Source organism: Marmota flaviventris, chromosome 18 (genome assembly GCF_047511675.1).
Source record: "Marmota flaviventris isolate mMarFla1 chromosome 18, mMarFla1.hap1, whole genome shotgun sequence".
Lineage (NCBI taxonomy): Eukaryota > Metazoa > Chordata > Mammalia > Rodentia > Sciuridae > Marmota > Marmota flaviventris.
In genome coordinates, this window is record NC_092515.1 from 4,923,140 (window position 1) to 4,947,626 (window position 24,487).

General features: G+C 52.4%; 1 protein-coding gene across 3 annotated transcripts; it reads left to right on the forward strand.

Moving 5' to 3' along the window:
* Positions 1-228: 228 nt before the first annotated feature.
* On the forward strand, positions 229-4,707 carry LOC139702678 (myeloid cell surface antigen CD33-like). 3 transcript variants are annotated; one of them, XM_071604383.1, is made up of 6 exons: positions 229-868; positions 1,041-1,319; positions 1,869-1,988; positions 2,849-2,951; positions 3,285-3,366; positions 3,484-3,577. In XM_071604383.1, the coding sequence occupies exons 1-6, from the start codon at positions 394-396 to the stop codon at positions 3,544-3,546; spliced, it is 1,122 nt and encodes a 373-aa protein (XP_071460484.1). In that variant the 5' UTR covers positions 229-393; the 3' UTR covers positions 3,547-3,577. The 3 variants fall into 3 exon arrangements, with proteins under 3 accessions (XP_071460484.1, XP_071460482.1, XP_071460483.1); XM_071604381.1 differs by lacking the exon at positions 3,484-3,577 and adding an exon at positions 4,239-4,707 and having other exon boundaries at positions 230-868; XM_071604382.1 differs by lacking the exons at positions 1,869-1,988; positions 3,484-3,577 and adding an exon at positions 4,239-4,707 and having other exon boundaries at positions 233-868.
* Positions 4,708-24,487: the final 19,780 nt, after the last annotated feature.

Sequence of the window (24,487 nt, forward strand, 5' to 3'; positions counted from 1 at the left end):
TCCAGGCAGGAGTTGGCCAGCTCCTGGTGTGACCAGTACACACAGAAAAGCCCTCAGGGTGGGAGGACTCAGAACCCCGTCAGTGTCACAGACTCCCAGTGTCCCCAGAGTCCTGGTCTTGTCCTGAGTGCTCCACGGAAGCACCCAAGACGGGGCGGGACCTGGTCTCCTCCCTCCTCTGCCCCTCTCTGGCAGGCCTCTGGGTCTCTGGCTGTGGGTGTCCCTCCTCGGCACAGAGCAGATGGACTGCAGTGGTGAGCGGGTCTGAGCTTCCTCTTCTGAGAACCGCCCAGGCCTCGGCCCCTCCCCAGCTTCCGTGGGTCCTGCAGCTTCCCCTCCGCAGGCTCTGGCTGCTCTGCTCAGTCCCAGGAGCCCAGGACCCTCTGCCTCCCGATGCTGCGGCTGCTGCTGCTGCTGTCCCTGCTGTGGGCAGTGGAGGGGGCCTGTGCAGAGGGGCCGAGGAGTGTGCCCTGTGATGACCCTCGGCTTCCCCAGGGGCCCTCCCCTCAGGGTCCAGAACACAGCGTGGATGTGCCCGAGTCCGTGACGGTGCAGGAGGGTCTGTGTGTCCTGGTGCCCTGCACCTTCTCCTACCACGGCTCAGAGACTGGCAACGTCTCTGTCTCCTGGTTCCATGCAGGGGACAATACAGACCACGGCTGTCCTGTGGCCACAAACAACTCTACTCGGAGAGTGCAGGAGGAGACCCAGGGCAGATTCCACCTCCTCGGGGACCCAGGAACCAACAACTGCTCCCTGAGCATCAGAGAGGCCAAGCGCAGTGACAGTGGCTGCTACTTATTTCGGGTTGAGAAAGGAAAGTTTAAGTGGAATTATTATACAAAAAAGGTCTTTGTGCATGTGACAGGTAAGACTCCAGCTCCAGGGCAGCCTCAGGAAGGTCACAGGACAGCGCTGGGTGGGACCCTGCCCTGGGGGAGCTGGGGCTCAGGGAGCAGCTGGGTCAGAGCCTGAGCTTCTCTGAGGGCCCCACCTCCCACCCTCCCTCCTGACCCTGCCTGTCCCCCTCTGCTCACCAGCCCTGACCCACACCCCCGACATCCTCGTCCCTGGGACCCTGGAGTCTGGTCGTCCCAGCAACCTGACCTGCTCTGTGCCCTGGGCCTGTGAGCAGGGGACGCCCCCCACCTTCTCCTGGGTAGGGCCCTCTGTGTCCTCCCTGGACCCCAACATCATCCACTCCTCGGTGCTCACCCTCACCCCGAGGCCCCAGGACCATGGCACCAACCTCACCTGTCAGGTGAAGTTCCCTGCAGCTGGTGTGACCACAGAGAGAACCATCCAGCTCAATGTCACCTGTGAGTGATGGGCCAGGACACCTGGGTCCTTGGAGCTGTGAGGGGCAAGGAAGAAGGCTTGGGTCCCAGGGGTAGGAACACTTTGTGGCCGTGTCCTGGGGGCCTGGTTGAGTCAGGGACCTTGGAGGGCACCTGTCCTGTCCCCCTGTGTGTCTGTGGTCATGGGGTGGGTGTGGGGAGTGCTGCCTCATCTTCAATACAACTAAAAGGGGCAACAAACCACCTTCCTGTCCAGATGCTGCAGAGAACCCTGCAGTCAGTGTCTCCCCAGGGGCTGTCCAGGCAGCGGGGGGGCCTCCCCGGGGCTGTTAGTGCTGTGCTCTCTGAGCCAGGCTGCGTGAGACCTGGCTTCCAGGTGTTGGAATAAGGGAGAGGCTGCAGGTCCCCACAGGAAGCCCCCCTCATGCCTCCATCCCCAAGTATCTTCCTATAGTTGCGTAAGGACATTTGGGGGTGACCAGCAATTAGCTCTTTGCATACCTCAAAGAATTTTCTGGTTTTTTTTTCAATCACTGATTGCCTTGGGGACATTTGAAAAATGGTTTTTAGGTTTTAGAGGAAATGAAGGTTCACTGCAAAATCAAGCGGCAGGTTCAGAGATTTCCCACACACCAGGTGCCCCTGTGTGGCACCACCTCCTGAGTCAGGAGACCTCGTGCTCCAGAGTGGGTAAGTTACTACAGTCCACAAACCTACATGGACACGTCACTGTCACCTGGAGTCCTCACTTCTTGGCAGGGCCACCCTTAGGGTCTTACATACTGTGGGATTTGACCCCATAACACAGTCACACAGAAGAGCCCTTGAAACATCTCTGGGACTTTCTTGCTTTTCCTGTCAATCCTTCCTCCCTTGGCCCTGACCTCTGCCCAGAGATCAGCACCACGGCCTGTTCCCATCGGCAATGCCATCTGGTCCCCTAAATGGACAGTGAGACCCCCAGGGCAGGGGTGGTTCCCTCAGGAGTCCTCCTCAACCGTTGACCTCCACTGCCCAGGGACACCCCGACTCCAGGTGTCGAGGTCCCGGGAGGCTGCCCAGGTCTGACCCGAGGCCTGACATGGATTCCCTGCTCCACCTGCTTCTCGTCCCTTCTGCAGGCCCAGGGAGCCCTCTGACCCTGAGTGACAGGGCCGCAGAGACCAGGACAGGAGACTAGGGAAGAAGGGAGGGATGAGGTCCGTCAGGGTCCTGCACCTTCTCTGTCCCTGTCCCTGTCTCTAATGGAAAGCCCTTGTCCCCCATAGCCTCATGGCCCCACTGTGGCCAGGTCTGGGGTGTGTGGCATGGAGACCCTGGGTGGAGAGAGACTGGGGTCCCAGGTCTGGGCAGGAGCCTGGGTGGACAGGAGGCACAGGGTGAGCTGTGTCCTTCCCCCTAAGGTTCCTGACAGGCTGACGTCTTCTGAGGGGTGGGAAGACTTAGGGGCTGAACCCACGTGGGAGGTGAGGGCCCCCGAGTGCTGGAGAGGAGGGGACACGTGCCTGGTTACCAAGATTGGAGGTCACCCAAGTCTCTTCTCTCTGCAGGGAGTCAGGGGACAAACGCAGCAGCAGGAGTGGTCTGGGGGGCCATCGGGGGGGCTGGCGTCATGGCCCTGGTGGCCCTCGGTCTCTGTCTCACCTTCTCCATGTGAGTCTCAGCCTGGGGTCGGGGGTGGAGAGGGGGTGGAGAGGGGGGATCCAGGGTTGGAGGGACCTGGAGGGGTTCTGAGGGCCTGGGACCTAGATGGGGTGCAGTGGTGTTGAGGATCCAGGCTGCGGCCTCTGGGCAAGCCTGTCCCCTCCCAGCCCCAGCCTCAGATGCCCAGGAAGCAGGGTGGAGAAGGGGACCCTGTCACAAAGTCCCATGGTGAAGGCCACCAGGTGACAGCTGACTTAAACCTGCCATAGTCACGCACTCCAGGCTACACAGTGACCCCACCGTCTGAGCAAACCAGGCTCAGAGACACCCGTGTCCCCTCAGAATGAAGTCCCACAGGAGGAAGGCAGCCAGGGCAGCAGAGGACATGAGTGACACCCACCCCGCCCTCCAGCCTGCCTCCCTGGTAAGTGCCCTGTGCACCCTGGGATCCTGCCTGCCCCCAGGGCATGTCCCCAGGTGGCCCAAGGTGGTGCCCACTCAGCATGCCTAGAACTGAGCTGGTCGCTGTCCCTTGTTTTAGAGTTTAGGTCTCAGTGTTGAGACATGGCAAGGCCAGTCTGCAGGAGACGATGGCCTTGTGTGAAGACAGTGTGTGACTCCCAGTTCCAAAGAGGAACAGGCAGGCCACGCCACACAAGGCCACTCGTGGAGCAGGAGGGCTGGTCAGGGGACAGGGTGAGGGAAGACATGGGCAGGAGCCCATGCTGAGGGCCGGGGCGAGACCGGGCGGGCAGCGGGTAGGACTGGCTGCTCTGTGTCAGCAGAGCCTGGGGTTGGGGTGTCTCTGGTTGCCTGGCGCCTTGCCCTAGGTTATTAGGGTCCGTGATGGTCGCGCAGAGAGGAAGGGCTCCAGGAGGACGGGGTTGGTCTGGGGTCTGGGTACCTGGTCTGCAGGGAAAGGTGCATAGTAGGCGTGTCCTCTGCTGTCCCTGGGGATGGGCTCTGGGAGAGGCAGTGTCTGGGGTGCGCAAGGCCCTGATGTCAGAACCTCAGAAGTGCGTGGCCAACACATCCCTGCACACCCTTCACCTGCTGGGTTCCCCATCTCTGATGGCACTCCTGTCCCCACAGCCCAACAGAGACCTGGCCCCTCTCCAGCCCAGTCCCCCATCCTTCTCCCTCTGCCCACCTGCCCCAAGGTACTCCTGTTCCTCTGAATTCACCCTAAGGCAGCCCTCCCCCTGAGCCCAGCTCCCCCCCACTCCTTCCTGCCTCACACCCCTCCCCCAGCCCATCAGCAGGACCTGTGTGTGACCCTCTCTCCTGTCCCCACAGGGGTGTCGGCAGCAGCCCCCGCTGCCTGGCCCTGCTGACCCCTGCAGCACCTCAGGAGCTGGCCCTGGCTTGGGGCAGGAGCAGGAGCTGCACTACGCCACCCTCAGCTTTCACGGGGCCTCCCGCGACGTCCACGGGGCAAGTCCTGCAGGGGACACCACCACCCAGTACTCAGAGATCAGGGCACAGGGAGGGACCAGCAGGAGCCTGTCTCAGCAGAGGACGCCTGCTGTGGAGCCACACTGAGTGACCACGCCCTCCAGTCCTGATGCCCCAGGCTCTGGCCAACCCTGCATTCCTGTGGCCTGTCAGAGACCCAAGGGGACAGCAGGGAGGGCTTCTGTGTGGGGCATGTCCCCAGGGTGGAGTCACACTCACCTGTTCCCTTGTAGTCCTGCCCCTTCTGCCCTTTAATGGATAGAATTTTCTAAGAACAGAGTCCCCCAATAAAAGATGACTTCCAAATGTTCTCTCTCTCTCTCTCTCTCTCTCTCTCTCTCTCTCTCTCTCTCTCTCTCATCAGCCTTTTGTGACTTTCTCTTGCTCTCCCTTTGGGGAACCTGAGGCCAAGAGCCAGGGAATCTGTCCAGAAGCTTCTGTGAAGGTAAATTCTGTGTTTTATTTTGTGACCCTGCAAATTCACAGGAGCCACCTGAGTTCAGCTGACTGAGCTGCTAGGGGACAGCATCCTACCTTCCTGGGAAGGAGAGGCTGATGCCTGGAGACTGACACCCCATAGAGAAGGGGTCTGTAACAGCCCTGTTTGCAGAGTGGAGAGAAAGTGGGCTCCCAGGTCTGGGCAAGAGCCTGGGGTGGACAGGAGGCACAGGGTGAGCTGTGCGATTCCTGGTGCAATTACATTTTCTGAGACTTTGCCACCAGAGACCTGGATCACACCTGTGCTCCCTCCTGATGAACCCTGTGACACAGGCCAGCCACTCTGCCCCTCCGTGTACCAGATTCCAGGTCTGCATTAGTGTAACAGTGACTGTGAGGGCAGCAGAGGTGCTCCCAGCATGCACCTGCAGGAGCCCATGACTGTGCATCCTGGTCCTTCCTGCTGACCTTAGTCCAGAGGCCCCTGAGCACAGACACTGAATCAGCAGCTCAGCCTCCCTCTGCCCACACCCTGCAGGGGGCGCTCTCCCCCTGACCTGCACCACCTCCCTCCACTCCCACCTCCTTCTCTCCATCCCTCCTCTCTCCTACTCAACCTTCCCAGCTCCTTTATGTCTTGCCACAGGCAAACTGCAGGCTAGCACTGAGAGAACTTTCTAGAACTCAGGGCTGACCACAGGTAGGCTAAAACCTCCATGACCTTCAGAATGAGCTCAAAGGCAGATGCTGGGTAGAGTAGTGAAGTAGAGCTCATGACTGTCCTTCTAGAAAGCCCCATTATAATAATGAAAGCTAGTTCAGGACGTACCTGCCCAACATGCACCAAGCAGCACCAAACCATGGCAGGGACAGCATTACCCAGAAATTCATGAGGACCAGTAAACAATGGTGGACTCTGGCCATGAGTGAAAAGCACCTGTGGCCTGGACGCCACTCCCAGGTCCTCAGCAGGCGGCTGAGTCAGGCTCCTGTCCAGGCTGGTGGCAGGTGTGACCAGCTCAACTTCACTGCTGAGACACTGGGAGGTCGCTGTGAGGCTTCTGGTCCTGAGAAGTTGGCATCATCCCATGTCCCCTGCTCCTCCCACCTCAGAACAACTAGGAACCTGTAAATGGTGCAAGACACAGAGGGACTCTGAGAAGTGGGTGAGGCCAGCTGGTCTGGGACCCTGGACTGGAGAGACACACGGAGACAGAGTCTCTTCTGCCCCTTCAGCCGCCACCACCCCACAGTGGCAGGTCCCTCAGGACCACGGCCCCACCCCTGGCCAGCAGCACAAGGCAGCCACGTGGGCTCCTGGTAGAAGAGGATCCCTCTGAGGGCCTCAGGCAGGACCGACATTTCCTGGAGGGGAACAATCAGAGCTGAATCAGGGGTCACAGGTGGTCCCCTCCCCATCAGGCCTGCGCCATGGCGACTGGTATTTCTGACCCTCAGTTTTCTTCTTGGTCAAAGACTTGAGGCTGGTGTGAAGCAAGATGGTAAAGGGGCAGCTCAGGGGCCAGCAGAGGGCCTCATCAAGCCAGGCCCTTCCCTGTGGCCCAGCCAGGGGGGCAGATGACCTTGCCCTCAGGAGGACATTGCCTGAGGGGGACAGGCAGCTGCAGGGGGTGCTCAGCACAACCCACCTCTGATGTCTGGTCCCCCGAGACTCCACCTGTGCCTCTGCAGCAGGCCTGGCCGTCCCCTCCTGGGCCACACTGGGCTCCTCAGGCTCTGGGCTCAGCCCTCTGCAGAGCTGGGGCAGCTGAGCTGATGCTGATCCTGTTTCAGCACCACGGTCAGTGGCAGCCCCTCTGCAGGGATGTCCCTGGGCCAGAGTCTCCTGGTGGATGGAGGTCCCTGAGCAGAGCCTTGGCCACACTCCAGTGCAGAGGTGGGTTAGAGAGGGGCCTGGTGACATGCTGTCTGTGAGCTGGTCAGGGGTGTCCAGGACCCTGTGGGTGTGTGTCCAGGCTGGGGCTTCTTGGCCCCGCGGGTGTTAGCTAGGGATTCAGGCTGTCCTGAGGTGAGGGGGGGTTAGCCAGGGACATCCCCAGTGACCAGGTGGGAGTGGCCGTGCTGTCTTGGGACAGCATTGGTAAGGAGCAGGAGTCACTCACAGTGGCATTTAGAGCACTCCCAGACCCTGGGAGAATCAGGTTGGCTCTGGTGAGCAGCCTGCTCCAGGCAGCCCACACCCGCAGGGCTTCCCCCCTCTTCGTCTGAATTTATTCCCTCTTTCCCCTCAGAGGTTTCCCTCTGTCTTCTCACATTTCTGTCTGGAGAGTCCATCTTGCCAGGTGGCCTCAGGCTCCGCAGGCCCCAGCCCAATTTCTGCCCAGAAGCTTCCTGCAGTTTCTTCTCAGCCCAGGCTGACCTGAGCCCAGAGTCCTGGAGGGGCAGGGAGTCTGGGTGCCACTGACACCTGGGCACGGGGACCTCATGCCTGCATCCCCCACCTCCCTGTGCCCCTCTCCTTCTGGTCCCTGCCTGCGTGGGGGCCACCTGGGCCAGCTTCCTCCTCACCTGTGGCCTCCCCAGGATCTGCTCCACCTGGAGGCCTGGGGCACTGTCTCTAAGGCCAAGAGCACAGACCAAGCAGGGACCCCGTGCACAGAGGCACAGCTGGGTTTCTTCACTACTCCATCCAAGGACGATTTTCCCCAAAGAGGGACACCACCATGACTGTCATACAGGGAAAATTAACACATTAGATATTTTACTTCACTCATTACTAATGAGAGATCCAGAAAGGAGAGAAAGAAACACAAGTGTTTTGATAGGAATTTGTGGATGAACTAGGAAACCAGCTCACTGTGTGGGAACCAAGGGCCTCCAGGAGACAGAAGGCAGGTGCATGTGTGGGAGCAATGGTTTGCCCTTCTCCATCTCTCCCTTAGGGCATCGTCACATAGCACACAGGCACAGCAGGCTGGGATCAGATCACTGCAGACAGGATGCTCTAAAGAACTCAGAGTCGTCCCTTGGAGAAGCAATCTTATTTTGCATTTCTGTATTTCCTTACCATTCTTATAGTAACTAGTGAGCACCTCACATATGCCACACATTTTTCTAGGAAGGATTCAGCAGTAAGCAGAAGAGATACAAAATCTTTAATTAGGTACACAACTTAATAGTGAGAAAGTCAGGTAAATAATAACTAAGTGTATTACATGTTATTCTGGTTGGTGACAAGAAGTTTGGAGTGAAACAAAATAGGATTATGTTATGGGGAATGAGGGATGGACTGGACTCTTCAGTATGTCCCCCATGGACATCATCCCTGAGAAACTAATATTTGCAAATGCACACACATAACATGGCAATCATACAGATGCACACAATACACACAAGCACACACAACACAGACTACAGATACATACACAAATACACAAAGAAATTCGATATGCACAGAGAGCAAGCATATCACATGCACATGCACGCACACATTCAAACACACATTCACACATATAAACAGGCACATCTCGAAATTCACACATATTACTCGTGCAGACACACTCATATACTAGCAGTTGAGATGCATACACACCTCAGACACATCACAGTTCAAGCACACAAAAATCCACATGCACACCTCAGACATGTGCACAAAGACCATGGACACACATGCAGACCCACATGCAGGACACATATACACTCCAGATGCTGACGTGCACACCAAATATGCACACACACACCTAACTCAGACACAAACAGAGACCACAGATACCACACAAACACACCACAATGCACAAACCCTGGCCATGGACACAGGCAGGACCTGCTCATGCTACAACACACACAGCAGGGCAGCAGCCACCCTGGGTCCTGAGGGTCCTTCACTCTGCCCTGGGACACTGGAGCCCTGGCCCTCAGGCCAGCCAGACCCAATGTCCTGGTCGGAGAGAAATGACAGTGTCACAGTGCCTCTGGCCACTGCCTGCCATCTGGATGACTTAGCTCCCAGGGCCCAGCTGCCCTGATCACTGACATCACCATTCTCCTCCTGCTGCTGGGATCCAGGGACCCCATGGCCTCGCAACCCTGGTGCTGGCCCAACCTCGAGCACCAGCTGCATCCACGCTCAGAGTGACCAGTGCAGGATGGACAGGGCCAGGCAGCTTTCTCAGGAATGCAGGAAGGGACCAGCCAGGCCAGGGGAGAGGGGAACTGGGCCCCCTACAGGTGTGGGGAGTAGAGAGGCAGGAGGCTAAGAGGGGGGTCCTGGGTCCCAGGCCAGCAGGGAGCCCAGGAGCACTGGGAAGTGGATCTGTCCATGGAGCCCCTGTCCTAGGCCTGCTCTGAGGGTCCCATGAAGGTGTGGTGGACTCACAGGATGTTCTGAGAGCCCCTCAGGGTGTCTGGAAAGTTCTTCTCATCTCCTGGTCCACCCCAGCCCCAGAGGAACCTCCCTTTGGAGAGTGTCCCTTCTCCTGCCAGGTCTCCAGGCTCCTGGAGGGGACCAGTGTGCTGATGAAGGGGCTGAACAGGAGGGAACCAGAGTGTCACACGTGGGACAGCTGTGAAGCCTGTTGGCTGCAGAGCTCACCTAGTGGCTCAGTCACCACCCATGTCCCCAGAGAGCAGGAGGAGGATGAAGATGAGGAGATTGCGATGAAGGAAGAGGTTGAGACTTGGGTTTCCCGAGACCCCAGAGCAGACAGGATAAGAACATGACTGAGGGGGAAGGGACAAGGGGTGGAGTGGGACAGCAGACAACCCCTGACGCCCTGTGGGCGCCTGTCCCAAAGTGAGACCTTCTAGGGGAACAGATGGGCCACAGTGAAACCCATTACCTGCCCTACCCATGGGACAGGCACAGGGCTGGGGACTGGTGACCTAGAGCAGGACTATCTTAGTAAGAGGACAGTGGAACCTAATGGTGCTCCGGCCTGGCAGACTGGGGGTGACATACAGTAACCCATCCTCAAGGGGACGAGCTTTCCACCCTTCAGGACAGTGACATGGTCACTAGCACACACTGGCTGCCTTGTGACTGGTGACCCATTGGCTGTCTTCTGCAACTCCAGGTGACTGAGGGGGACATGCTGAAAAGGGACCATTGACCAGTAAATGGATGGGCTCTGAGCGAATTGACCAGGAGTCTGCGCTCTTGTGGTCTGACCATCAGGAGCTGGTCATGCACCAACCAACAGTCCCACAGGGCGGTGGTGCAGGTCTTGGACGCGGGGCTTGGACGGCCGGTGGCTCCTGGCTGGCTACAGTGGCCCATCAGGGAGCAGCCCGGCCTCCTGCTGCCCAGTTTGGAGAGCCCCAAGCAGATCCCACCGCCACTCCAGGGGGCCAATCACCATTCTCCTGCAGTGCAGGGCACGGGGTGGGGGGGCTTCACTGCAGCCCTGGACCACCCTGTACCTCACAGGGACCACCCACCCGGCAGCCAATCAGGGGCCCCAAACGCTTACTCCACTTCCAGCCAGTGGGGCAGATGGCTCCAAGTGCCACGTGGAGCAGCCGCCAGAGCCAATCAGGAGCTGAGCCTGCAAGCCCCTCCTCTCTGTGTGGCCAGTGGGTGGAGCCAACCTGTGGTGTGGGCGGAGTCATGGAGTTTGGTGTTCCCTTCTCAGCCAGGCCCTCCTTGACCACACTCAGGAAACCACACCCCACCTCCAACCCATCCCTCAGTTCCCTTGATTGACCCCATTTCACTGTAGGCTCAGCCTACACCCCTGAGGCAGGGGCATCCCGCTGCACAGAGAGGCCACGCGCCTTCCCGAGGCAGCACAAGCCTCTCCCCCAGGCCTGAGAACGCCCCGCTCCCCAGGGTCACCTCACACCAGGGCCCCACGACCACGGCTCCTACCGCACCTTTCCTGAGACCTCCCTGGAGCGGAGGTGATGGTGGAGAGAGCTGTCAGGCTAAATGTGTCCTGTGAGTGCCAGGTCAGGGTGCCCAGGGCCCTAAAAGCCAGGACTGAGGAGGAAGGGGGAGCATCACAGAACCCATGGCCTTCCCCTTCCTAAATCTCTGGGGACAGGTATCCACAGCCACCTTCCTGTTACTTGAGAGGAACAATCCTGTCTCCACAGAACCCGGCCATGTGAGATGGCACAGGTGGGCACAGCCACCCTCCCCGGGGTGTGATGGAGGGGGGACTGTTTCAGCTTCAGACAAGACCTGGGTTTCACAGCTCAGGAGGAGGTCAGACCAGGTGCAGGACCAGCACAGGCAGGAACCCACCCACTGTCACCTTCCAACTCCATCCTCCTGCTGTCCCCAAGGATCCCAAGGCCACTTCCCCTCTCACCTGTCCCAGGGCTGTATTCTCCTCCTCCTCCTCCTCCTTCTCCTGGTGGTTACTTATTCATTCAATTAATACCCACTTCTACACATTTTGCTCATGACAATTCAAATATGCTCCTTTGCCTTCAAACCTTACTATTTTTTAAAATATTGTTTAATTGTCAATGTCAACCGTAATTTTAGTTATTTCTTTTTTATGTGGTTCTGAGAATCAAACCCAGTGCCTCCCACAGGCTAGGCAAGCTCTCTACCACTGAGCCACAACACCAGCCCCCAGGATGACATTCTTCTCCAAACTCTGCCCTCATTCTCCGTAGGGTCTCAACCCAGCCTGCTCCCCTTCAATCTTGCAATGCTATTGTTTTATAATAGTAAGCACACAGTTTGTCTTGGTCTGTTTGAGCTGCTGTAACAAAACACTGTGCACTGGGTGACTTAACAGAAATTTACTTCTCCAGTTCTGTGGGCTAAAAGTCCAAGTTCCAGGTGCTGGCCCATTTGTTTCTGGTAATGGTTTTCCCCCTGGATTTTAGATGACCATCTTCTCCTCTTCCTGTCTCACACTGTGGAGAAAGAGGACCAGCTCTTTGGTGTTTGGAGGATGGCCTGAGGCCTGAGCCTAAGCAACTCCATTTAAAACTCCAGTTTGAAACCTGCAGTGTCAGTGCTCACCTAAGGGGGCCTCCAGTGTGGCCTCAGACAAGTCACCTCCCCTCACCCTGATAACAGAGTGCAGCCCTGGCAGGCTGTCCTGGCCTGATAAGAGGGAAAGAGAAGAAGATCAGGGTGGAGACCAGCAGACCAGATGTTTCTGACCCCAGGGTAAATGACGTCATGGAGAAACCCAGGGGTAGATGATAAGGGTTGAAATGGTGGTCAAAAGCTCCAAATTTAGTATAAACAATAGAGCTAATGAACAGGGATTCAGCCAGCGGAAACAAGGGTGCACTCAGCTGGAGGGCCTGAGGAGGACCTGGACTGACGTCCCATCACTTATCATCGTTTCCTGATCCTCACCACCCTCTAACTCTTCATCTTGTCTGGACCCTGTGAGAGCCGCAACTTCTCCCTAGGACCCTCTCCTCAACTGGTCGTCCACTCCACACCAGGAGAAGCCTGCCTTGGGTCAGGACCTGATCACTGTGGTCTGAGTGAGTGGGCATCTGCTGGACGTAAAGCCTAAGGCCTGAGACTTTAGAACTTAGCACCCAGAGGGGATGTCTGTCCTGAGCCTGATGATTAAGTGTGTTTGCAGTGCCTAGAATAATTAATCTAGAATTGTTTGCTGTGAATTGACTATGTCTATTGCAGTGCCTGGCATTAAGGATTGACCTTTTCTTGGTTAAGAACCTACAGAGTGAAATTGTATTTAGTGATTTGAGGGAATAAAGCATTTAAAAGGGCAGAAGTGTGTGGACATTCTTTATTTCTCCCCTCTGCCGCAGTCTGGCTGGGCACAAAATCACAAGCCACTCAAGCAGGAACAAAGTTTATTTTTTGAAACTGCTGCCAATGTCCTGTACCGCCGAGAGAGCTCCTCCCCCGGAACTCCCTCCTACTCTACTTCCCCAACCAATGGGAACTCTCCAGGATCCCCGTAGCCGGCCTAGGTGAACAGCAGGAGTCCAATATCCATATGAATGCAAATCTTAACATAATCATATCATCTCAATGGCTAGCTGGCATCACCTTTCGACCAAAAATGCCATGCATCATATACTTGGCTCTTAGCACCCCTCAACTGCATACATCGCACCTCTGCCCCCTGGTGACAGTGCTTCCTCTTACTAGTCCTATGTGAGGGCTCGGCTCCCATAACCTCAGTGACACCAGTCACCTCCCAAAGGCCTGTCTCCAAATACCACTGTATTGGGGCTTAGGGCTTCAACACGTGGATTTTAGGAAAACAGAATTCAACATGCAGTAAAATTGAGTAAGAATAAGGTAATCCTCACATCTTGTGTCTCTCTCCCTGCTAGACTATCCTTTCATAGGGAACCTCTGAAATAACATTCAAATATTCAAATACTCTCTCTCTCTCTCTCTCTCTTTCTATGAATGCTACCTTGATGGTGATGGTGATGGTGGTGATGGTGATGATGATGATGATGATGGTGATGGTGATGGTGATGATGATGATGGTGATGGTGATGGTGATAATGATGATGGTGATGGTGATGATGGTGATAATGATGATGGTGATGGTGATAATGGTGATGGTAATGATGATGGTGATGATGGTGATGGTGATGATGATGGTGATGGTGGTGATGGGGATGGAAACTTGAATTCAGATCTCCAGGACTCTAATGCCTGCTTCACAGCTCCATCTCTTCCTTCTTCCCTTTGCACATCTGTAAATGGGGGTAACAGGACCACTTAGCTCAAGGGCTCATCTTGAGGATTCAGGGAAGGGGCACAGCAGTCTGGTGCAGGTATGGGGTGTGGTAAGGGTCCAGCAGCAGTCAGCTTTGGGGGACTGGTCAAAGTGCATTCAGTTGAGTGCCACGTGCTGCTGAGGTCATTGTTCAATTTTCTAATTGACTGTGTCAGCTTTCCACTGATGTGGCCCAAACACCTGGTGAGAACAGCTCAGAGGAAGAGAAGTTTATCTGGGAATCACAGTCAGAGGTTCAGTCTGTGGTGGGCAGACTCCACTGCTCTGGGGCCAAGGTGAGGTGGGACATCGTGGCAGAAGGGCGTGGTGGAGGACAGCTGCTCATCCCAGGGCAGAGGAGAGCACATGAGAGGGCAGAGCCAGGGACAAGTAAAAGCCCCAAAGGCACACCCCAGGGACTGCTTCTTCCAGCCAGCCCCACATGCCTCCCGTTACCACCCAGTAATCCCTGAAATTATTATCCCATCACGTGGACTAATCCACAGATTAGGTGACAGTGTCACAATCTCATCATTTCACCTGTGGACATTCCTGCATTGGCACAGGATATTTCCAGGGAACACCTCATACCCAAACAATAACAATCCCCTAAGGTACCAGCTGTATGCTGCTCTCCACCTGCCCCCTGATCCAGGGAGTGTCCTGTGGTCACAGGGGAAAACCCACTGAAGTCCCAGTTAGCAGATAGGAAGTATTAGATAATGTTTCTATAAGGAGAAGTTTCCCATGGGCCTGGCCAGGGTGTTGGTTCACTTCTCCCTCTCTCTCTCTCTCTCTCTCTCTCTCTCTCTCTCTCTCTCTGGTGGCCCCTTCCCACAGTCCCCAACTTCTGATCTGTACCCTCTTCCCCACCTCCAGGTCCACGTTGTGACCTCTGTTCCCCAGACCATTCCTACAGCCTTCTCCCCAGCCTCTGGGCTCCCCTCACCCACAGCCCATCATCCACATCATCAGCAAAGGGAGCTTCCTAATGGTCCCCACCAGCCTGGGTCTGTGCCCAAGGGCCAGGCAGCCAGGATGAGGGCGGACGTCACCCTGCAGTCTCATGGAAAGGACAAACCTGGACTCAGAAGGAGATTTATCAACAGGATAATCTGCTGGGGCAGGAGGACCCCTGGGCCATACACAGGTCGTCATGGATTTTATAAGGTTGGAATCGCGCGGCATCTTTTCCTATCATGATGGAACGAGACCAGAAATCCATCCCAAGAGGAGAGCAGAGAACCATACAGATGTGGAAATCCTACACCAACCATGAACACCCCGTGGGCAAGAAGAACTCCCCAGAGAGACCTGACAATTCCTGGAGATGAGGAGCAGCGGGACACAGCGTGAGGATCCACGGGTCCAGGGGGCAGAGCTGGAGAGAAATGTGAGCATAAGAGCTGACCTGGGGAGGAAAGGTCTCCAACCAGCGACCTGACGTCAGGCAAAGACCAAAGTACAAACCTAACAGAGGGGAACCATGGTCACCACAGACACCATGACACGGGGACAGAAAAGTCACAGAAAATCAAGCAAACAAGAAACTGCTTCTTAAAACAATCAAACAGAATTGACCAACGTGTAGCTAGACGGACCAAGTAGAGAATCTCACATCATGAAAGTCGTAAATGAAAATGAGGATATCCCCATGACTTTAGAGAAATGAAGATGATTAATTGAGCCCCTGGGACAGTCCTCGCTAATGAGTGGCCCCACCTGGGTGAGAGGACAGATTCCTGGAACCTGCAACCTACACAGGCTGAGCCATGAGCAGGCAGAGCCTCTGAGCAGACCCCACACTGGCAAGAAGATGAGTCCCTAACCCCAGACCTCCACCAGGACAGTCCTGGCCAGATGGCCTCACTGGTCACCTCGACTGACCACGTGGGGCTAACATGGACCTCAATCTCCCCATAAAGTGTGGAGAGAGGAGCACCAGCTCATTCTGGAGGCCAGCATCGTGCTGAGGATGTGCCAGATACGCAGGACCACAGGGAAGTGGAGCTGCCCACCAGCAGGAACGTCCACGCCAGGGTCCCCACCATGACACTCCAAACTGAAACCTCTGTCTTTAATGACACTGACAATTACACCTTAAAATGGTTAAAACCATAATTATTATTTCATGTTTATTTTCTCAAAAACAATTAAAAGAATATTGTACCACATTTGTGATCAATTCACCCCAAACCTTTCCTAAGTTCAGTAAATTCCAATCAAAATTCTGGCAGGTGTTTGTGTGGAGGGGGGTTCACAAGCTGATTCCAAGTTATAAGAAAATGCAAAACAGCTGAAAAGTCAAGACATTCTTAAAGTCATAGAAAGCTGGAATCCTGAAGATGCCTGACTTTCAGACTTGGATGAAGTTAGAGTAATAAGACAATGGTTTTGGTGGAAGCAGAGATAAATAGGCCTTTGGAACAGAATAGGGCACCTAAATAAAGACCTGGGAACACAGAGAACTGGTGGGTGATTAAGGGCCACAGGGATTCAGGGAAGAAATGGTGTTTTCAATAGTTGGTGCCAAAGTCATTAGAAATCTAAACAAAAGAGCATTAACCTGGATCCACATTTCATATCACACCCAAATATCAATTTGGTATATATAATAGACTTAAGTGTCATTGTAAAACAATGAAGCTCCTAGAAGCAAAAAGGAATAATTTACCACCTTGTGGGGCTCATATTTCTTAAGCAGTATCAAAAATCATTAGCCATATTTAAAAAAAAAACAATTTTTAGTTGTAGATTGACACAATACCTTAATTTTGTTTATTTTTATGTGGTGCTGAGGATTGAACCCAGTGCCTCATAGGTGGGAGGCAAGCACTCTACCGCTGAGCCACAAACCCAGCTCTTAATTTTTAAAAAATGTTAAATTGAATTTCACTTAAAATTCTAAGAACTTCTCTCAATATTAAAAGCATTATGTCAGGTATGGTGGCACCCATCTGTAATCCAAGTGACTCAGGAGGCTGAGGCAAGAGGATTGCAGGTGTGAGGCCAGCCTCAGCAACATTAGGAAGGCCCTAAGCAACTTAGCAAGACCCTGTCTCAAAATTAAAAATAAAAGGGGCTGGGGATTTAGCTCAGTAGTGAAGCACACTTGGTTCAATCCCTAATAAAAATAAAAAAAATTAAAAAACAACATTAAGAGAGTGAAAGGCAAGCAAAGACTTGAATGCAATGTGTGTAACTAAAAAAAGAATTCATATCCAAATGCATAAGTGCTATAAAACAAGAAAAATAAAAGGTAAAAAACAATTAAATTTTATTTTAATGAATATGGACTTTACACTGGTCCCCACAACACAGAGACATTTCCAAATGGTTTATACGAATAGAAAATAATATTACCCCTCTGGGAAATGCAAATTAAAATCATGGTATGGCCCTAACACACACACACCCACTGGTCTTCATCACCCGTTGGCAGGGATGTGGAGCACATGGGACTCTCCTGCTCTGGTGGTGCGAGTGTCACCTGTTTATCCACATCAGCCACATCTTACAAAGTGATCTCTATGTCTAACCTGTGGAACTCCGAGGCCCGCCGCACATGCTTGTCCCTGATTAAATGACCGCTCATGGGCGAATATGATGCCCTCAATATTTCAAGCCTGGAGGACACAGCCAGGACATGTAGTGACAATAATTTCTGCCTACTCGAGCTTATGTCCTAGTGGGACAGTCAGGCGATAAAAGCAGACTTGATCAGCATAATGTTTGAAGGGGGTCAGAAAGCATGCAGTGGGTGAAGCATGGGAGATTAGGAGGATCAACCAAGAGGAAGGGAGGGTCTGGGTTGGAGGGTCGCTGGGCTTTCAAGAGTGTGGTCAAGAGAAGCCTCCCCAAGTAAAAACTGCCCCTGCCAACTCCCAGGACTCCGCCCCCCGCCTGTTGATTGGCTCCTTCCCACTGGTCTCAAGGAGAGGCGGGACATGCAGGTGAGCTCCTGATTGGTCCTGGTGACTCTGCCTCAGCTCCCTGAGGCCCCTGCTCCATCTGCCTGACTGGCTGAGGGCGTGGAGTAGGCGTGTGCAGCTGCTGATTGGCTGGTGAAAATGCCACGCAGCCGCTGATTGGTTGACGGGTGGGTTTGCCATGGGGGTGTCTGGCCAGCTGTTGAGCCCTCCACTGCCTTCCCTGAACCTCAAAAGTGTGGTGACTGGTCTCTGGGCGCAACTTGCTTGTGGCGTCCCTGGAGTGGCAGAGGGAATCTGCGAGGGCCTCCGCAGATTGAGGTCCAGGGGCAGGGCTGCTCTCCAGTGGGCAGTGGTAGTCAGTGACCCAGCCACAAGCCATCGAGGCCCTGCACTAAGGCCTTGCAGGCCTGTCGCGGGTGCACGGCGAGCCAAGAGCTTGGAGCCCTGGTCACTTCACCTGGAGCCCATGTCTGTTCTCCCTAGGCATTATGTCACCCCTGTCACCTGGTCAGCCTGCCTCCCCATCAGTTCCAGGGTCAGCTTGTTTCCAGATCAGTCACCCGGTCAGGCAAAAGGGCAGCATGTGAGTGATCAGTCTGTTGATAAGGCAACCAAGCTGTGTGTCAGTGAAGGATCAGATTAGTGCCGGAAGGAGTCAATGATTAGTGGAAGGAAGTGACCACAGCACTCGCAGTGACCAAGAGATGTTTATTGCAGCAGTGCAAAAGAGGAGAAAAAGAAAGAGTGAGGAAAGAGAGAAGAAGGGAGGGGGAGAGCAAAGACAGAGAGAGAGAGAGAGAGAGAGAGAGAGAGAGAGAGAGAGATGAGGAGGAGGACAGAGGGAGAGCAAGAGTAAGAGAACAAGAGCAAGAGAGACAGAGAGGGCAAGAGAGAGAGGGGCCCTGCAGGAGGGAGTTTTTATAGCCCAAATCTAATGGGGTCTCTGGGTCTGCAAGCTGCCTTGTTGGCACAAGGAGGGTTAAGTGTTCAGCCTAGAGCAGGGGGCCAAAATGTTCAGCCTTGAGCAGGGGCTTGGGCGTTTGGGCTTGAAACAAACAGGTGATAAAGAACCAGACAGAGGGTTTGAGTGGCCAGGTCATCCTGCGGCTAACTTTGTTTGGCATGCCCTGCAGACAACTTATTCAGCCTGTCCTGCACCTAACAATTACCCCCTTGTGAATCAGTTCATCAATTACTGAGACAACTCACCCCTTCATGCCCTGCTTGTTAGTGGGTTAATTAGGCTCCTCGACATCAATCTCTTAGGAGAAGGCAGTCAGTTATTAGTCTCACAGTCATCCCACCTATAAAGACAGGGTGTCAGTCTCACTGTTAGCCTTGGGCTTCTCTAGAAAACCAGTTTTTCCATTAATGTAAGTCAGTGCTTCCTTTATAAAGGCAGGAGAGCATTTCCACCCTTCTCCCTCTGCTAAGGAAACACACAGAGGGAAGTGAGCCCCAGACAAAGAATTGCCTGCAGCCCCTGGAACACAGACCAAGGTGAACTTGAGAAAAGTGGTGGTCAGGAGCCTGGCAGAGAGGAACAAGAAGATGTCAGAGTTTTAAAACTAGATGGACCCTTACATCTTCAGGAAAAAAGCCCACTCCTGTCATCGGTGAGTAAAAGGAAACCAAGAGGGGAAAAAATACTTGATCCAAGTTCCTCAGTGATTTACTGGCAAAGCCTGAGCCAAAACCCAGGTAAGGTTCATCCAACATCCCAATGAGGGTTTCTTATTTTTTATGACTTTATTTTGTTTATTTTTTTCTTCTGCGGTGCTGAGGATCCAACCCAGGGTCTCACACCTATGAGGCAAGTGCTCTACCACTGAGCCCCAGCCCCAGCCCAAGGTTTTAAATTATAGAAACAGAAGAAAAAAAGCAAGGCAGCATGTGTTTGGTGTGAGAGGCTCCTGACTGGGGAACTTGGCAGAATCTTCATTCTGTGAGCAGAAGTTGGGCAGTCAGTTTGGACAGTGACGGTTAACTCTGCAGGTGAACTCCACTCTGAGGGTCCTGTCAACATGGAGAACTGTGGAATAGGGAAGCGGAGGGCAGAGTCTGCAGCACGGGCAGGAGTAAAGGGGATCCAGAGCACATCCAAATGGCAGGCAGTTTACTAAGAAGTAACTAACATTATAGGGCGTCACTCTATGTGAGGTTGTTCTATTAGCTCATTTAACCCTGAGCCACAACCATATGAGATGGGGGCTGTTATTACACAATTTAAACACAAGGAAACAGGCCTAGGGAGGCATGTGTCTAGCTTTGTGATGTCTGCTGTCAGCAGGTTGACTGACATCTAGGAAGGCCCACCCAAGAGCAGAGCAAGAGAAGGGGACACACAAAGGGCGTTTCCATGGAACTTTTTATCCCAAACAGGGCAAGGGGTAATATCACAAAGGAACAGGTGAGCGTAGCTGTACACTAGCAGACGGGCCTAGCTTTTCTTCTAGTACACAGCTAACTAGGATTCACAACTGTGGGAGGCACCATGTGACCTCTCCTGATTGCTTTGAGGTCCTGTTGGTCACTTCCAATGATCTGGCCACTTTCAAGTGGCTGTAGACCCCTGTCTTGAGAGGAGTAAAAATGCCGCCAAATGTGTCTTCATGCATAGGTGTGCCTTCCTGCAGCCTCATGGGTCAAGCTACGCTCACCTGTTCCTTTGTGATATTACCCCTTTGCCCTGTTTGGGATGGAATGTTCCACGGAAACTCCCTTTGTGTGTCTCCTTCTCTTGCTCTGCCCTTGGGTGTGGACTTCCTAGATGTCATTCAACCTGCTGACAGTGGACATCACAAAGCTAGACTCAGCCCCTTGAAACCTGACCCCTGGCCTCATTTGAATGGCTTCTCCTCAATAAAAGGGGTCAGCACTCCCTGGCTTGCTCTCACATGCTCTCTCTCTCTCTCTCTCTCTCTCTCTCTCTCTCTCTGCAGACCTTTAAGGTCAGAGGAGCCATCACAGCACCCCCAAAGAAAAAGGTATCTCTGTCCCTTGTGTGGTTATTTCACACTGCCCAGTTCACTTGAGTGACCCTGAGTGTTTTTTCGCCAGGAATGTGACCCACAATCAGGCAGTTCATTTGAATTTTTTTTTTTTTAACAAAAGAGAAGAAGTGAGTTCACAGCTTGGGTACCACTGGTTGCCACTCTTGGGAGAGTCCAATAGTGAGGGAAGTGACTTTCCTGAGACTCACCCAGGAAGTAAGGACAAAGATCAGGCCATCCGACTTCCAGTTTATGATGAGGAAGAATCTAGATCCCTTTGCTGGCACACTGTGTGGGTCATCTCAGGTCACAGCTGAAAATGTCTGTAACTCGTCTTGCTGTGCATTTTACAGCTCTTTCCTGGAATGTCTTACCAACCTTATAAGGTGGTCAGGACCAGCTGATTTAGTCTCATATCTTATTCATGAGGAGATGGACGTGATAGAATGAACTTGATCATGCTTATATCGCAGGTTTTAAAGCTACATGAAATTCTGAGAAGGGCACTCCATTTGGAGTCGAGTTGAATCTGAGACCTGTCAACCCAATGGCTCCTCCCATCCTTTGGTCCAGACACAGGACTCTTCTGGGTCTATGACATTCTATGTGAAGGGATACTGAGATCTAAGTCCCAGGGTTGCTGGGGGATTAAGTGAGACAGAGTTTCTCTAGAGTTGTAAATTGCAACAGTAAGTTTTCATTAGATGTGAACTAAAAAGTAGTTCCCAGTCACAGCAGTGTGATTCATGGGTTTGTAATTTATTCCAAGGAGTGGGAATAACAGAAATGTCCATCAGTTAGTGAATGTGTAAAATAAAAGGTGTTCTACATACAGTGTGTGGGAAGCCATCCTGACACGTGACTGGGCGACTCCCGTTAAGGGTCTGAGGCTTCTGGCTGTGTCGGAATTTTCCCGGCCCTTTCCTGATGAGAGAACCCGTCCGTGTGGGGGTGTGACTGACCACTGACCCCGGGGGCCCAATCACTGACCCTGACCTTGGAGTGCAGTCCCCCCTCAACCTTCATTGGATGGAATTATCCCCTGAATTTCTTGTTCCCCAATAAAAGGCTACTCCCTGGCGTGTTCACTCTCTCTCTCTCCTGCTAGCCCTGAGTAATCCTTGCTGCCCTGCTGGGCGGTTAGAGGTTGGAGCCAGAGAGGGGAGCCGTCTCGGATCTGGCAATAGAAATAAGGTAACTGAGTCTGTGTGTTTTATTTCGATCTCTTCTAACTAACTTTATGCCAAGAACCTCATTAATGAAACCATTGCGCAGGCCGCATGGTGGAACAGTGGGAGATTGTTCAACCATAAAGACAAAAGGGGCACTGAGAAATGACACCAAGAGCCTGAAAACATGCTCAGTGAGAGACAGAAGGCCCCCAAATGACCATAGATTATTTTATTTCATTTCTAAAAAATGCCCAGAGCAGATGAATCCATAGATACAGAGGGTATATTAGTGGATTTCTGGTCCTGGGGCTGGGAGCTGGGAGAGTGCAGGTTAGAGCACACTGGGGTTCTGAGTGATGATGAAATGTTCTAGAATTAGACGATGGCGATGGCTGCACAACTGGGAATACACTGAAATCCCTACTGTGCACTTTAACATGGTCAATTTTTGGTGTGCATGAATTATATTTTAATCGAAAATTAATTTTAAAAGTATTTATCAGCAGAATCATACCTAAATGCAGTCTAAAAATTCTAGGAAAAATGATATCCACGTGCAGAAGAATGAAAGTGAACACTTATTTTCTACTATACAGAAAAACAAGACCTAAATCTGTAAAAGCACAACAAGAAAACTCAAGGAAAGAGTCTCTTGACCTTAATCTGGGCAGATTTTTCCATATTACTCCCCAAAGAACAGTCACTTCAATGAGGTCCAACTGACAAATAAAATGTCCCGTATTTATGCACAACGGGGCTCTTGTGAATATTCACTGCTGTGCTCTGTTGTTACTGTTGAGAGCCACAGCCGAAGGGGCCCCAGCAAACTTCCAGCTGCCGACTGATGATTGGCTCACAGCGGCCCCAGCAACATCTAGCTGATTGGCTCCTCTGCAGTGATGCTCATTGGGCTGTTTCCCTGCCCTTTCAGACCACGGAGCTGCTCATTGGGGGACTTTTTTGGCTCCGCCCACGTGACCCAGCCAATCGGCCTCAAGAGCAGGAGGATTGTGGGAGGTGGAGAGAAGCTTGTGGGGGAGAGAGAGGCTTGTGGAAAGCCGGTGGTGGCAGTTGAGGCTCTGAGGGTTTTTCCTGAGAGGCTGTTTTGTTTGGCGTGTGTGGTTCTAAAAATAAAGTTAGTTTCTTTTGACAAGTGGCTCCTGATTGTGCCCAGCCAGACTGCGGCATTTGGTGGCTCGCACGGGGAGCGACTGAGGATAAGTGAACTGCTCGCCCCTGAGGGCAGGGCGAGAGGATGGGTAGCCATTTTAAGATTCCTCTTTTGTTATTTTGTTTCACTTTTGTTTTAAGTTGCCTGTCCCTGGAGATGTGTAAGATGGAAGAAAACCGCTCACATCTGAGGAACAGATAGGGAGAAAGGACGGATGGACATTTCAGGAGGCTATTATAATGATTTTGTGTTGTTCCAATTTTGTTTCACTCTGTTTCGGTTTTGTTAGGCGTTATCTTGTTGGGTTGTATTATAGTAGAAATACGGGATCAGAAATTAGCAAAAAACAAACTGAAAGAGTGTTAAGTAAATTGTTAGAGGAAGGAGGCATCTCAGTAAAATCAAGAACAATCAGGGCATACGTTGATACAATACAAAAATGTAGCCCATGGCTTTTTAAGGAGGAGTTGTTAAATATATCACAATGGAACCATCATGGTGAAGATTTAAAAAGAATAGAAAAGAAAAGCCCAGGGACTCTGCCAGTTGGCACATTGCCATTGTGGACGTTCATATCTTGTTTGCTTAGTCCAAAGCCTTCAGTTCAGACAATGGTAGAGGAAGGAGAAGACATAATGATTCAAGTAAAAGAGAAGGTCTCTCAAGTTAGTCAGACAGAGAAAGAAAGCGTAAAACAGAAAAAGCCATCAGGGGGAAAGTTACAACAGGAGACTGCTACTAACACCTTTCTATCACCAGAGGACGTAAGTGTCCAACTAACAAGGCCACCTCCATATGCTGGGAGGTCCCCAACCCCCGCAGTTGATAGTTGGGATCCTGAGACAAGATCTCAAATATTAACATGCCCTGTATTTGAGGCAGGAGGGCAGCGATTTTACCAAGTTTTAAATTTCAAAACAGTGAAGCAGCTAAAAGAGGCTGTAACAACCTATGGTCCTCAAGCACCCTTCACTGTAAGCATGGTCGAATCCATTAACAACTTGAACATGACGCCAGCAGATTGGGCTAATATGTGTAAAGCTGTGCTAAATGGAGGACAATACCTGTTATGGAAGGTTGCCAATGAGGAATTTTGCAAGGAGATGGCTAGGCGAAATGCAGCAGCTGGTTATCCTCAGAGAAATCTAGATATGTTGTTAGGAAAGGGACCTTATGAGGATCAGCAGCAACAAATTGCATATGATCCTGGTGTATATGCACAAATTGCTGTAGATGCAATTAAGGCATGGAAGACTTTACAAGGACATGGAGGTTTACAAGGTCAATTATCTAAGGTAATACAAGGAGCTAATGAACCTTATGCTGAATTTGTAGATAGGCTTATTCAAACAGCTACCAGAGTTCTTGGGAATACAGAACAAGCAATGCCATTACTAAAACACCTGGCTTATGAGCAAGGGAATCGTTGGTGCAGAGATATCATTAGACCATGGAAACATGAAGATTTAAACACATATATTAAATTATGTAGAGACATTAATGAACAAGAGCAAGTCGTGGCAGCTGCAGTAAAACAGGCTTTAGATGCCAGAGACATTAATGAACAAGGGCAAATTGTGGCAGCTGCAGTAAAACAGGCTTTAGATGTCAGGCCAAGAACATGCTACAATTGTGAACAAACAGGACATTTTAAAAGGAATTGCCCCATTGGAGGAGGTATCAAAGGAGTAGAATACCAGGTATTTGCCCACGATGCCGTAGAGGGAGACATTGGGCTA